Source organism: Amblyraja radiata, chromosome 10 (genome assembly GCF_010909765.2).
Source record: "Amblyraja radiata isolate CabotCenter1 chromosome 10, sAmbRad1.1.pri, whole genome shotgun sequence".
NCBI classification, from domain to species: domain Eukaryota; kingdom Metazoa; phylum Chordata; class Chondrichthyes; order Rajiformes; family Rajidae; genus Amblyraja; species Amblyraja radiata.
In genome coordinates, this window is record NC_045965.1 from 50,416,104 (window position 1) to 50,430,427 (window position 14,324).

General features: G+C 43.4%; 1 protein-coding gene across 3 annotated transcripts in view; it reads right to left on the bottom strand.

The window, feature by feature from the left end:
* Nucleotides 1–14,324, bottom strand: part of kdm4a (lysine demethylase 4A) — a 76,715-nt gene that overhangs the window by 40,317 nt on the left and 22,074 nt on the right. For all 3 annotated transcript variants that reach the window (XM_033028817.1, XM_033028816.1, XM_033028815.1), the window contains exons 11-12: nt 13,943–14,244; nt 5,941–6,064 (exon numbers count right to left, since the gene is read on the bottom strand). In XM_033028817.1, the coding sequence (XP_032884708.1) occupies nt 5,941–6,064; nt 13,943–14,244 (426 nt within the window). The remainder of the gene's footprint in view (nt 1–5,940; nt 6,065–13,942; nt 14,245–14,324) is intronic.

Consider the following 14,324-nt stretch of genomic DNA (forward strand, 5'->3'; position numbering starts at 1 on the left):
TTGCAGATGGTATTATGGTAGTAAGTTCCTGAAGTTAGCTTGATTGAATTCCCACCATTCTGTTTTTACTTCAGATTCCTGGCAAATGCATTAATATGTATTTCACTGTTCCAACATCACGTTTTTCCCCTCTTTCCTATTTATATCTCCTCCAAACAGGTCTGCAAATAACAAGCCTTCATCGTCATCTCTTTAACAAGCAGCAGTAATTACATCTCACTGTCAATTTCCATTCCACTTTAGTTTCAGATCAGTTTAGTTTATTGTCACGTGGTGCCAGGGTTCAGGATGTCACGAGCCGAATTCAGAACATCCTCAAGAGAGAGAAGGTGAACAGCCGGCAGTAGTTGTGCACATAGTCACAAACGACTTCGGAAAGAAGAGGAAGGAGGTTCTCCAACGTGAGTTCAGAGAGTTAGGAAGAAGACTGAAAAGCAGGACTTCTAGGGTGGTTATCTCTGGATTGCTTCCAGTACCTTGTGCTAGTGAGGACAGGAACAGGGAGATAGGGGATCTGAATATGTGGCTGAGGGGCTGGTGCAGGGAGCAAGGATTTAGATTTATAGACCACTGGGATCTCTTCTGGGGAAGGGGTAACCTGTATAAAAGGGAAGGGTTACACCGTAACTGGAGGGGGACCAACATTCTGGCAGGCAGTTTTGCTAGGGCTACACGTGTGGGTTTAAACTAAATAGTGGGGGGGGGAGGGATTGACATATTGGGAGTATAAAGATGGAGTTGAAGGGGATGCGAGTACAGTAAAAATTACAAAAGATTCTCGAATTAATGGGAAGGAAAGTTCGAGACGGGATAGAAGAAAGTTCAGGGCCAATTGCGAGCGCTGCAAGGGGGGACTTGAATACGGAGGTCAAAGTGTTGTATATGAATGCACGAACTATAAGAAATAAAGTGGACGAGCTTGAGGCTCAGTTAGAAATTGGCAAGTATGATGTTGTGGGAATTACAGAGACATGGCTGCAAGAGGGCCAGGGCTGGGAACTGAATATCCAAGGGGATACCTCCTATCAAAAAGACAGACAGGTGGGCAGAGGGGGTGGGGTAGCTCTGTTGGTGAGGAATGAAATTCAGTCCCTTGCAAGGGGTGACATTGAAACAGGAGATGTGGAGTCAGTATGGATAGAACTAAGGAATTATAAGGGTAAAAAGACCCTAATGGGACTTATCTACAGGCCCCCAAACAGTAGCCTGGACATAGGGTGCAAGTTGAATCAGGAGTTAAAATTGGCATGTAGGAAAGAGCGATTTCAACATGCAGGTGACTGGGAAAATTAGGTTGGTACTGGACTCCAAGAAAGGTACTTTGCAGAGTGCCTTCGTGAGGGATTTTTAGAGCAGCTTGTATTGGAGCCTACCAGGGAGAAGGCAATTCTGGATTTAGTGTTATATAATGAACCGGATTTGATAAAGGAACTTGAGGTTAATGAGCCATTAGGAGGTAGTGATATGGTCAGGTTTAATCTCCAATTGGAGAGGGAGAAGGGTAGATCGGAGCTGTCAGTGTTACAGTTGTATTCAAGGGGACTATGGAACCATGAGGGAGGAGCTGGCCAAGGTTGACTGGAAAGATATCCGAGCAGGGACAGTGGAACAACAACGGCAGGTATTTCTAGGAATATTACAGAAGGTGCAGGATCAGTTCATTACGAGGAGAAAAAAAGATTCCAGGGAGAGTAAGGGGCGACAGTGGCTGACAAGGGATGTCAGGGACAGTATAAAAATAAAAGAGAAGTGCAACGTAGCAAAGATGAGCGGGAAGCAAGAGGATTGGATAATGTTTAATGAGCAGCAGAAGATAACTAAAAAGACAATACGGGGAGAAAAGGTGACGTTTGAAGGCAAGCTAGCTAAGTATATAAAGGAGGATAGTAAAAGCTTGTTTAGGTATGTGAAGAGGAAAAATTAGTTAAGACCAAAGTTGGACCCTTCAAGACTGAAAAAGGTGAATTTATTATGGGGAACAAGGAAATGGCAGATGAGTTGAATAGGTACTTTGGATCCGTCTTCACTAAGGAGGACACAAACAATCTTCCAGATATAGTAGCGGCCAGTGGATCTGGGGTGACGGAGGAACTGAAGGAAATCCACATTAGGCGGGAAATGGTGTTGGGTAGACTGATGGGACTGAAGGCTGGTAAATCCCCAGGGCTGATTGTCTGCATCCCAGGGTACTTAAGGAAGTGGCTCTAGAAATCGTGGATGCATTGGTGATAATTTTCCAATGTTCTATAGGGTGATTTCACGAAATTTCACTGGAGCGTAGATCCGCACCCACGTGACCGAAAATTTTAACTGGGGGACAAGCGTCACTTCCGGTACATGTTAGTGAATGGGAAAACACGCACTTTCACACCCGTTAAAAACATCGAAAACGGCCCGTTTTTGAGCTGCAATTAACCGCACCAGTCGGGGTGACCGTAAGGAACAGCTACCTAAATTTACAGTCCAAAAAAAAGATAGAAACTAAGGTAAATTCAAGAGGGAGCTGAAGGTGTAAATACAGCGGAAGTGCTAGCGGACATTTGCCGTGGAGATTTAAAGATCCAAAATATCGGGAATTATCGCGTTTGCTCGCTGCATTTCATCAAAAGTAAGGCATTATTGGCTTTGTTATCTTTATTCATTTGTTAGATGAAAAGTATTAAAAGTTAGAAATCCTTCAGTAAAATTGCAAAATCGCCCATGGTTCTCGGGTGGGTTTTAACATGCAAAGTTAACGGGTGTGAAAGTGCGTGTTTTCCCATTCACTAACATGTACCGGAAGTGACGCTTGTCCCCCAGTTAAAATTTTCGGTCACGTGGGTGCGGATCTACACTCCAGTGACCTTTCGTGAAATCACCCTATAGACTCAGGATCAGGTCCTGTGGATTGGAGGATAGCTAATTTTATCCCACTTTTTAAGAAAGGAAGGTGAGAGAAAACAGGGAATTATAGACCAGTTAGCCTGACATCGGTGGTGGGGAGGATGCTGGAGTCAATTATAAAAGATGAAATAAGCGCACATTTGGATAGCAGTAACAGGATCGGTCCGAGTCAGCATGGGGTTACGAAGGGGAAATCATGCTTAACTGATCTTCTGGAATTTTTTGAGGATGTAACTAGGAAAATGGACAAGGGAGAGCCAGTGGATGGACTTTCAGAAAGCATTTGATAAGGTCCCACATAGGAGATTAGTGGGCAAAATTAGGGCACATGGTATTGGGGGTAGAGTGTTGACATGGATAGAAAATTTGTTGACAGACGGAAAACAAAGAGTAGGGAATAACGGGTCCCTTTCAGAATGGCAGGCAGTGACCAGTGGGGTACCGCAAGGCTCGGTGCTGGGACCATAGCTATTTACAATATACCTCAATGATTTGGATTAAGGGATTCAAAGTAACATTAGCAAATTTGCAGATGACACAAATCTGGGTGGCAGTGTGAACTGTGAGGAGGACGTTATGAGAATGCAGGGTGACTTGGACAGGTTGAGGGAGTGGGCAGATGCATGACAGATGAAGTTTAATGTGGATAAATGTGGTTATCCACTTTGGTATCAAGAACAGGAAGACAGATTACTATCTAAATGGCGTCAAGTTGGGAAAAGGGGAAGTACAACGGGATCTGGGGGTCCTTGTTTATCAGTCTATGAAAGTAAGCATGCAGGTACAGCAGGCAGTGAAGTAAGCGAATGGCATGTTGGCCTTTATAACAAGAGGAGTCGAGTATAGGAGCAAAGAGGTCCTTCTGCAGTTGTACAGGGCCCTAGTGAGACCACACCTGGAGTATTGTGTGCAGTTTTGGTCCCCTAATTTGAGGAAGGACATTCTTGCTATTGAGGGAGTGCAGCGTAGGTTTACAAGGTTAATTCCCGGGATGGCGGGACTGTCATATGCTGAGAGAATGGAGCGGCTGGGCTTATACACTCTGGAGTTTAGAAGGATGAGAGGATATCTTATTGAAACATATAAGATTGGTAAGGGTTTGGACATGCTAGAGGCACGAAACATGTTCCCGATGTTGGGGGGAGTCCAGAACCAGGGGCCACAGTTTAAGAATAAGGAGTAAGCCATTTAGAACAGAGACGAGGAAACACTTTTTCCTCACAGAGAGTTGTGAGTTTGTGGAATTCACTGCCTCAGAGGGTGGTGGAGGCCAGTTCTCTGGATACTTTCAAGAGAGAGCTAGATAGGGCTCTTAAAGATAGCAGAGTCAGGGGATATGGGGAGAAGGCAGGAACGGGGTACTGATTGGGGATGATCAGCCATAATCACATTGAATGGTGGTGGTGGCTCGAAGGGCCTAATGGCCTACTCCTGCACCTATTGTCTTTTGTGTACCGAGGTACAATGAAAAGCTTCTGTTGTGTGCAATCCAGTCAGCAGAAAGAAAATACACGATTACAATCAAGCCATTTACAGTGTATAGATACAGAAACATAGAAAATAGGTTCAGGAGTAGGCCATTCGGCCCTTCGAGCCAGCCAATATAATCATGGCTAATCATGCAAAATCAGTACAACATTCCTGCCTTTTCCCTGTACCCCTTGATTTTGTTAGCCCTAAGAGCTACATCTAACTCACCAATGAAAACCTCCAATGAATTGGCCTCCACTGCCTTCTGTGGCAGAGAATTCCAGATTCACAACTCTCTGGGTGAAAATGTTTTTCCTCATCTCAGTCCTAAATGGCCTACCCCTTATTCTTAAATTGTGACCCCTGGTTCTGAACTCCCCCAACATCAGGAACATTTTTCCTGCATCTAGCCTGTCCAATTCCTTAAGAATTTTATATGTTTCTATAAGATCCCCTTTTATCCTTCTAAATTCCAGTGAATACAAGCCCAGTGTACCCATTCTTTCATTATATGTCAGTCACGCCATCCCGGGAATTAACCTGGTGAACCTACACTTCACTCCCTCAATAGCAAGATTGTCCTTCCTAAAATTAGAAGACCAAGACTGCACAAAATACTCCAGGTGCGGGCTCACCAGGGCCCTGTACAACTGAAGTAGGACCTCCATGGTCCTATGCTCAAATCCTCGCGCTATGGCCAACATGCAATTAGCTTTGCTCACTGCCTGCTGTACCTGCATGCTTACTTTCAGTAACTGATGTACAAGGACACCCAGGTCTCGTTGCACCTCCCCTTTTCCTAATCTGACACCATTCAGATAATAACCTGTCTTCTTGTTCTTGCTTATACAGGATAAATGAATAACGTTTAGTGCAAGGTAAAGCCAGCAAAGTCCGGGTTAGTATGGATAGGATAGTCTGAGCATCACCAAAGAGGTAGAGAGTAGTTTAGCACTACTCTCTGGTGGTGATAGAATGATTCAGTTGCCTGGTAACAGCTGGGAAGAAACTGTCCCTCAATCTGGAGGTGTGCATTTTCACACTTCTTTACATTTTGCCTGACAGGAGAAGAGAAGGGGGAGTGCAACTCATCCTTGATTATGCTGCTGGCCTTGCCGAAGCAGCGTGAGGTATAAATGGAGTCAATAGAAGGGAGGTTGGTTTGTGTGATGGTCTGGGCTGCAATTTCTTGTGGTCTTGGATTGAGCTATTCCCAAACCAAGCTGTGATGCATCCTGACATTACCTCTATTCACTTCATCCTTTCCCTACATTGCAATGCAATTTAAAGTAGGTTTACTTCATCCAGTTCCGAGTAAAGCTTATCAATGTATAACGCTGGCTTTGTTTTCTCTGCACAGATGCCATCTGCCCTGCTGGGTATTTCCAGCATTTTAGTCTAGACTTAGTACAAACAAACACAACGTAACATTAAAGATCAAACATTGGCAAGAGGACATATTTTTTTACCTATACACTTAAAAGTTTGTAAAATTAAATTTTACTAGTCTAGTCTAATGCAGAAATTAGTTCCCAAAGGCACATGCTTTCACATTAAAGATTGAGACTGCTTTCTCTGATTACAAACCTTCATCACTAACGCAGTCCTTTACCACTGAAAGAGGATGGTGCCGTGGTGGTTTACTGAGAGGTTGACGCCGACTTTTTGCTTTCTTCTTGGATTTCATTTCTTTCATATATTGCTCTGCCATCTAGGAAAATAGAAAAGTAGTCATATTATTTGCTCAATTCAGAAAAGAGAAATGGTGGGTGAAAAACCAGCACATTTTAGTATTCAGATACTATCTTTGTTAACTATTTTTTGCAGGTTTTCAGACAGCAAATAATTCTATCAAAATTCTATGATTAACACTAGCATATTAATACAATAGTTAACAATTAATCCTATCAATCCAATGGTAATTAATCCTATCAACCACATTTCAAATACAAAATGATCCAAATGATGAATGGGAAACATTAGGAGACAGAAGTAAATGATTTAACATCTATGCGATCAATCATGGTTTCCTGCAACGTTGTTGCTTAAAGGAACATCAGATTTTTACTTCTGTAATTGGAATGCCAGGATTTATGTCTTCCAAATGAATAGGGAGAATGATGAATTTGTGCTACGTAACAAATCAACATTAGTTCAGCAGTCTTATGGGTCTTGTCTGGACTTGTAACTGAAAGAACCATACTTCAGGAGATCATGTATCATTCTTCTTTAGAGACTTGAAGTAAACATACCCTTGAATAACTACAAGCAGCTCAATGACATGAGGCAACAATGGGAGGCAACGGGGAAGCAATTATAATCTTGTATTTAGATAGCACCCAATATGTTAAAAAAAAAGCCTAATGTCTGCAACTACATTAATTGCTTTGTTTTGCCACATCAATGTGTTTCTATTTACTGTTGTCACTTTTCATTGGTGGGACCAAGAGATATGGAGGTTTGCAGCAAAATGACGTGGTTTCGCACTTCCGAAATGCTACCTTCTACGCGTTCTTAACAAGCATGCACAAAACAAAGAAAGATTTCTAACTACTGCTGAGATATGCGTGAACACATATACTGATAGGCAAGTCAAATCCTAAGAAACTGATTTATTGGATGATTGAGTTTCTTTTTTTACTCAATGGGCATCAATGCTCATGGATGACTGTGCAATATTCAGCATTATCAGCCTTTTCCCCCCAGATCACGTGGATGCAACCACTTCAATTCAGAGTATTTTGGTGTTAAATATTTATGGGAAATATGGCAAGATATATTTTACATGGAATGCACAACCCGTACAGTTTCCATCAGAGCAGTAGAATTTGCCTTGTTTACGTAATTTTTTTTAATGGCTTCCACGGTTCACAGATTTTGTTAATATATTGTTCATACCTCAGCAATAAAAACAAAATGTTGTAAGCATCCAGAAAGTTAAGCTGCATTCGCAGTGGAAGGGAAACAGACTTAATGTTTCAAGTCAAGGACCATTCTTCAGTCCGCTTATGCGGCCTGGAGATGTTGTCCATCTGTACTACAAATAATACTAGATTATATATCAGCAGATGAGCAGCCTGGAAATATTTCACACGAGCTAAATGCATTGCATGGAGGAAAATTATGACAAAATACAAATATAGTAGACATGCCAAGACACAATACTAAAATAATTCAGGAATTAATCTTCAGAAATTATTTGGTCCCATTTTATCCTGAAACCATGCATGATATTGGTATTAACAGAACCAATGGAAGTTAGGGCATAGGCTTTGAATGAGATCCAACATACAGATTTGGGGTGGGGCCATTCTAGAGTTTTTTTTAAAGAGGTGACCAAGAAGATTGCAGAGGGCGGTACAGTACATCAATGCCTGCGGTCCACAATATCTGTGCTGATCACGATGTTAAATTAAACCAATCCCGTCTGTCTACAACTGATCCATGTCGTTCCATTCCCTGCATATCCATGTGCCAATCGAAAAGCTTCTTGGACGCTTCTTGGATTTAGATGAGGGGATTGAAGGGTTTGTGGCCAAGTTTGCGGATGATATGAAAATAGGTGGAGTGGCAGGTAGCGTAGAGAAAGCAAAAACTCTGCAGAAGGACTTGGACAGGTTGGGAGATTGGGCAGGGAACTGGCAGATGGAATATAGTGTAGCCAAGTGTGGAGTCATGCATGTTGGTAGTAGGAATAGACGGGATTCGAGAATGGTGTGCTGCCTTCCTGGTGCCAGGATCCAGGATGTCACGGACAGAGTGCAGAAAATCCTCAAGGGCAAAGGTAAACAGCCGGAAGTGGTAGTGCATGTCGGCACAAACGATGTCGGAAAGAAGGGGATGAATATTCTGCAGCGTGACTTTAGAGAGCTCGGAAAAATGCTGAAAAGCAGGACCTCCAGTGTTGTTATCTCCGGTTTGCTTCCAGTTCCTCGTGCTGGCGAGAGCAGGAACCTGAATGTGTGGCTGAGGAACTAGTGCAGGGGGCAAGGATTTAGATTCTTAGATCACTGGGGTCTGTTTTGGAGTAAGGGGGAACTGTACAAAAGGGACGGATTGCATCTTAACAGGTGGGGGACCAGCATTCTGGCAGGCAGGTTTGCCACTGCTACACAGGTGGTTTTAAACTGAATAAGGGGGGTGGGGTGTCAAATGGGATAGTCGAGGATGAAGTTAAAGGGAAAGAGAGTAAAGGGATGGTTAATGACCCCAGAATTAACGGGAAAGGAAGCGCACAAAGGGATAGGAGAGTATGGCCAAGTGTAACAGGGATCGATGTGAAAGGTGAGATGTGTAAGGAATTAAAAGTATCGTATATGAATGCGCAAAGTATAAGAAGTGAAGTAGATGAGCTTGAGGCTCAGTTAAGGGCCTGTCCCACGAGCATGCGACTCCATGCGGCAAGCGCGACCTAAAGGGCTGGTCCCACCAGCATGTGCCTGCATGCGACAAGCGCGACCTAACGTGGTCGCTTGAGCTGTACGGCCTCGCGGGGCCGGTCCCACTTCGATCACCGGAGCCGTATGGAGTTGTGCGGGGCTGGTCCCGATATCGCGCGGGGCTCCGAAAAACTGACCGTGTTCAAAAATTCTGCGCGGCAACGGCCTGCAGGCCCGCAGCCGCCTCGACACCGTACGTCAAGCGCGAACTTCCTGCGGACTTCGCTCGAACTTCATGTCACTCACTTGACCTCCGCGCGGCCACCGCTACTGGTTTGGTCGCGCTTGCCACATGCAGGCTCATGCTGGTGGGACCGGCCCTTTAGGTCGCGCTTGCCGCATGGAGTCGCATGCTCGTGGGACAGGCCCTTTAGAGGTTGGTAGATATGACATTGTGGGAATTACTGAGATGTGGCTGCAGGAGGATCGGGCCTGGGAACTTAATATTCAGGGTTATACATCCTATAGAAAGGACAGGCAGGTGGGCAGAGGAGGGGGAGTAGCTCTGCTGGTGAGGGAGGGAATTCAGTCCCTTGCGAGGGAAGACATAGGGACTGACGAGGTAGAGTCCCTGTGGATTGAGTTGAGGAATTGTAAAGGAAAGGCAAGAAGACACTAATTGGTGTTATTTACAGACCCCCAAATAGTAGCCCGGATGTAGGGTGTAAGTTGCAGCAGGAGTTAAAACTGGCATGTAACAAAGGTAATGCCACTGTGGTGATGGGGGATTTCAATATGCAGGGTTTCAAAGTCTACAGGGAGATTTATGCCAGTTGGAAGAGTGGGCTGAAAGATGGCAGATGGAGTTTAATGCTGATAAGTGTGAGGTGCTACATCTTGGCAGGACAAATCAAAATAGGACGTACATGGTAAATGGTAGGGAATTGAAGAATGTAGGTGAACAGAGGGATCTGGGAATAACTGTGCACAGTTCCATGAAAGTGGAATCTCATGTAGATAGGGTGGTAAAGAAAGCTTTTGGTGTGCTGGCCTTTATAAATCAGAGCATTGAGTATAGAAGTTGGGATGTAATGTTAAAATTGTACAAGGCATTGGTGAGGCCAATTCTGGAGTATGGTGTACAATTTTGGTCGCCTAATTATAGGAAGGATGTCAACAAAATAGAGAGAGTACAGAGGAGATTTACTAGAATGTTGCCTGGGTTTCAGCAACTAAGTTACAGAGAAAGGTTGAACAAGTTAGGGCTTTATTCTTTGGAGCGCAGAAGGTTAAGGGGGGACTTGATAGAGGTTTTTAAAATGATGAGAGGGATAGACAGAGTTGACGTGGAAAAGCTTTTCCCACTGAGAGTAGGGAAGATTCAAACAAGGGGACATGACTTGAGAATTAAGGGACTGAAGTTTAGGGGTAACATGAGGGGGAACTTCTTTACTCAGAGAGTGGTAGCTGTGTGGAATGAGCTTCCAGTGAAGGTGGTGGAGGCAGGTTCGTTTTTATCATTTAAAAATAAATTGGATAGTTATATGGATGGGAAAGGAATGGAGGGTTATGGTCTGAGCGCAGGTATATGGGACTAGGGGAGATTATGTGTTCGGTACGGACTAGAGGGGTCGAGATGGCCTGTTTCCGTGCTGTAATTGTTATATGGTTATATGGTTATATGGTATACTGGGAAAATCAGGTTGGTTCAGGACCCCAAGAAAGAGTTTGTAGAATGCCTCCGAGATGGATTCATAGAGCAGCTTGTAACAGAGCCGACCAGAGAAAAGGCAATTCTGGATTTAGTGTTGTCCAATGAACCAGATATCATAAGAGAACTCGAGGTAAAGGAACTGCTTGGAGGTAGTGATCATAATATGATTATTTTTAATCTGCAATTTGAGAAGGAGAACGTTAAATCGGAAGTCGCAGTGATGCAGTTCAACAAAGGGCACTATGAAGGCATGAGAGGGGAGCTGGCCAAAGTAGACTGGAAAGGGATCCTAGCAGGAATGACGGAGAACAGCAATGGTAGGAATTTCTGGGCATAATCCGGAAGATGCAGGATCATTTAATTCCAAAAAGGAAGATTCTAAGGGGAGTAGGAGGCAACCGTGGCTGACAAGAGAAGTTAGGGATAGAATAAAACTAAAAGAAAAGATGTATAACACAGCAAAGAGTAGCCGGAAGCCAGAGGACTGGGAAACGTTCATAGGACAACAGAAGGAAACAAAACGGCCAAACAGGCTGAAAAGATGAAGTACGAGGGGAAGCTGGCCAGGAATATAAAGAAGGACAGTAAAAGCTTCTTTAGATATGTTAAGGGAAAAAGAGTAGCAATGTCAAATGTGGGTTCCTTGAAGGCAAACACGGGTGAAATTATTATGGGCAACAAGGAAATGGCAGAAGAGTTGAATAGGTACTTCGGATCTGTCTTCACTAAGGAAGACACAAACAATCTCCCAGATGTACTGGAGGACAGAGGATCTAAGGGGGTAGAGGAACTTTAGGCGAGAAACAGTATTGGGTAGGCTAATGGGACTGAAGGATGATAAATCCCCGGGGCCTGATGGTTTGCATCCCAGGATCCTCAGGGAGGTGGCTCTAGAAATAGTGGACGCATTGGTGATCATTTTCCAATGTTCAATAGATTCAGGATCAGTTCCTGTGGAATGGAGGATAGCTAATATTATCCCACTTTTCAAGAAAGGAGCGAGAGAGAAAGCGGGGAATTACAGACCAGTTAGCCTGATTTCGGTGGTGGGAAAGATGCTGGAGTCAATTATTAAAGAGGTAATAATGGGGCATTTGGATAGCAGTAAAAGGATTAGTCCAAGTCAACATGGATTTATGAAAGGGAAATCATGCTTGACTAATCTTCTGGAATTTTTTGAGAATGTGACAAGTAAAATGGATGAAGGGGTGCCAGTGGATGTAGTGTATCTAGACTTTCAGAAAGCCTTTGATAAGATCCCACACAGGAGACTGGTGACTAAAATTATAGCACATGGTAGGGCGTTGACATGGATAGAAAATTGGTTGGCAGACCGGAAACAAAGAGTAGGAGTGAACGGGTCCTTTTCAGAATGGCAGGCAGTGGCGAGTGGAGTGCCGCAACTGTTTGCCATATATATTAATGATTTGGAAGAGGGAATTAGGAGCAACACTAGCAAGTTTGCGGATGACACAAAGCTGGGTGGCAGTGTGAACTGTGAAGAGGATGTTAGGAGGTTGCAGGGTGACCTGGACAGGTTGAGTGAGTGGGCAGATGCGTGGCAGATGCAGTATAATAGATAAATGTGAGGTTATCCACTTTGACGGCAAAAACAAGGGGGCAGATTATTATCTCATTGGGGTTAGGTTAGGTAAGGGGTAGGTACTGAGAGACCTGGGCATCCTTGTACACCGGTCAGTGAAAGTTGGCTTACAGGTACAGCAGGCAGTGAAGAAAGCTAATGGAATGCTGGCCTTCATAACAAGAGTATTTAAATATAGGAGTAAAGAGGTTTTTCTGCAGTTGTATAGGGCTCTGGTGAGACCACATCTGGAGTATTGTGTACAGTTTTGGTCTCATAATTTGAGGAAGGACATCCTTGTGATTGAGGCAGTGCAGCGTAGGTTCACGAGATTGATACCTGGGATGGTGGGACTGTCATATGAGGAAAGATTGAAAAGACTAGGCTTGTATTCACTGGAGTTTAGAAGGATGAGGGGGATTCTTATAGAAACATATAAAATTATAAAAGGACTGGACAAGCTAGATGCAGGAAACATGTTCCCAATGTTTGGTGAGTCCAGAACCAGGGGCCACAGTCTTAGAATAAAGGGGAGGTCATTTGAGACAGAGGTGAGAAAAAAAATTTTCACCCAGAGAGTTGTGAATTTATGGAATTCCCTGCCACAGTGGGCAATGGAGGTCAAATCACTGGATGGATTTAAGAGAGAGTTAGATAGAGCTCTAGGGGCTAGTGGAGTCAAGGGATATGGGGAGAAGGCAGGCACGGGTTATTGATAGGGGACGATCAGCCATGATCACCATGAATGGCGGTGCTGGCTCGAAGGGCCGAATGGCCTCCTCCTGCACCTATTTTCTATGTTTCTATGAATAAAGGTGTAGACTATTTTCTAAATGGGGTGAGAATCCAGAAATCAGAGGTGCAAAGAGACATGGGAGTGCTGGTGCAGGATTCTCAAAAGGTTAGTCTGCAAATCGAATCAGTAGTATTGAAAGCAAACCCATTTATTTCAAGAAGGCTTGTATACAAAAACAGGGATGTAATGTTGAGGCTCTATACGGTACTGGTAAGGCCGCATTTAGACTATTGTGAGCAATTTTGGCACCATATTAGAGGAAGGATATGCTGGCTCTGGAGAGGGTCCAGAGGAGATTTACAAGAATGATGCCACAAATGAATAGGTTAACTGATTGTCAGCACTGGGCCTGTACTCACTAAAGTTTAGAAGAATGAGGGGGGACCTCATTGAAACATATAGAATAGTGAAACGCTTGGATAGAGTGGATGTGGAGAGGATATTTCCATTAGTGCGAGATTCTAGACTAGAGGTCATAGCCTCAGAATTAAAGGACATTCTTTTAGGAAGGAGATGTGGAGACATTTATTTTGTCAGAGGGTAGTGAATCTATGGAATTCTTTGCCTCAGAAAGTTGTAGAGGTCAAATCAGTTTGTTTAACATGCATTCCCTGAATCAATCCTTATAGAAAGCTATGTCTTAGATGTTGCCGATCTGAATAACTAACAACTACCCACTTTAGTAACCAATCTGCTCTTTTTACAGTCAAAGTTCTAACCTTTGTCATGAGTTTATTCCACAATCACTGGAGAATAGGAGAGCAACATTTTGAAACAGAAGTAAAAGGTTAAATGGATTTGTGTGATAACAAACTGAAATCTCAGAACATTCCAAGAAAACTGCTGGACAATCCATCCTGAAACATGGAACAACATTCACGGAGGGATGCACATCTATTCATTTATAAATTAATTGACCATTCAAAAGACCTGCAGAATAACCGTTTGCATCGATTAGCTTCACCTAATTTGTCAGATTTACTCGAGTCATTCTCAAATAATTTATTCCCCAAAATTTCTGTGCTCACAAAATGTAAATCATTTAAGGTCAGCTGCTCAAGATTCAGAGCAAAAAGAAATGCCTGCAAGTAATATGAAATTGCTTTATCTGTAAATACCTCTGCAAGGTCCTGTTCATTGAGACTGGTTCCAACATTTGTTTTAACTGGTTCACCCCAATCTGGACTATTATCAGAATCTTCAGCAGCACTCTCTTGACTTGAACTCTGAGAGCTAGTCGTTTCAGAATCAGACGAGCTGGAGTCAGAGGATTTCATGGATGAAGTTGAAGTATTTTGCGAAGGAGTGGCCACAGAAAAGTTCAACACAGTGACAGCAGTGTCTGCTGAGGTGGACATAGTTGGCTTCAGTTTAAGCTTCTCTTCTTGTGGAGCATTTTCAACCTTGACTGTAGTAGATTCTGTCAAATAGAGCAAATAGCATTATCAGCCAAAAAGTGATAAAGATACAGAGAACTATCTAATGAAAGAATAACAAATG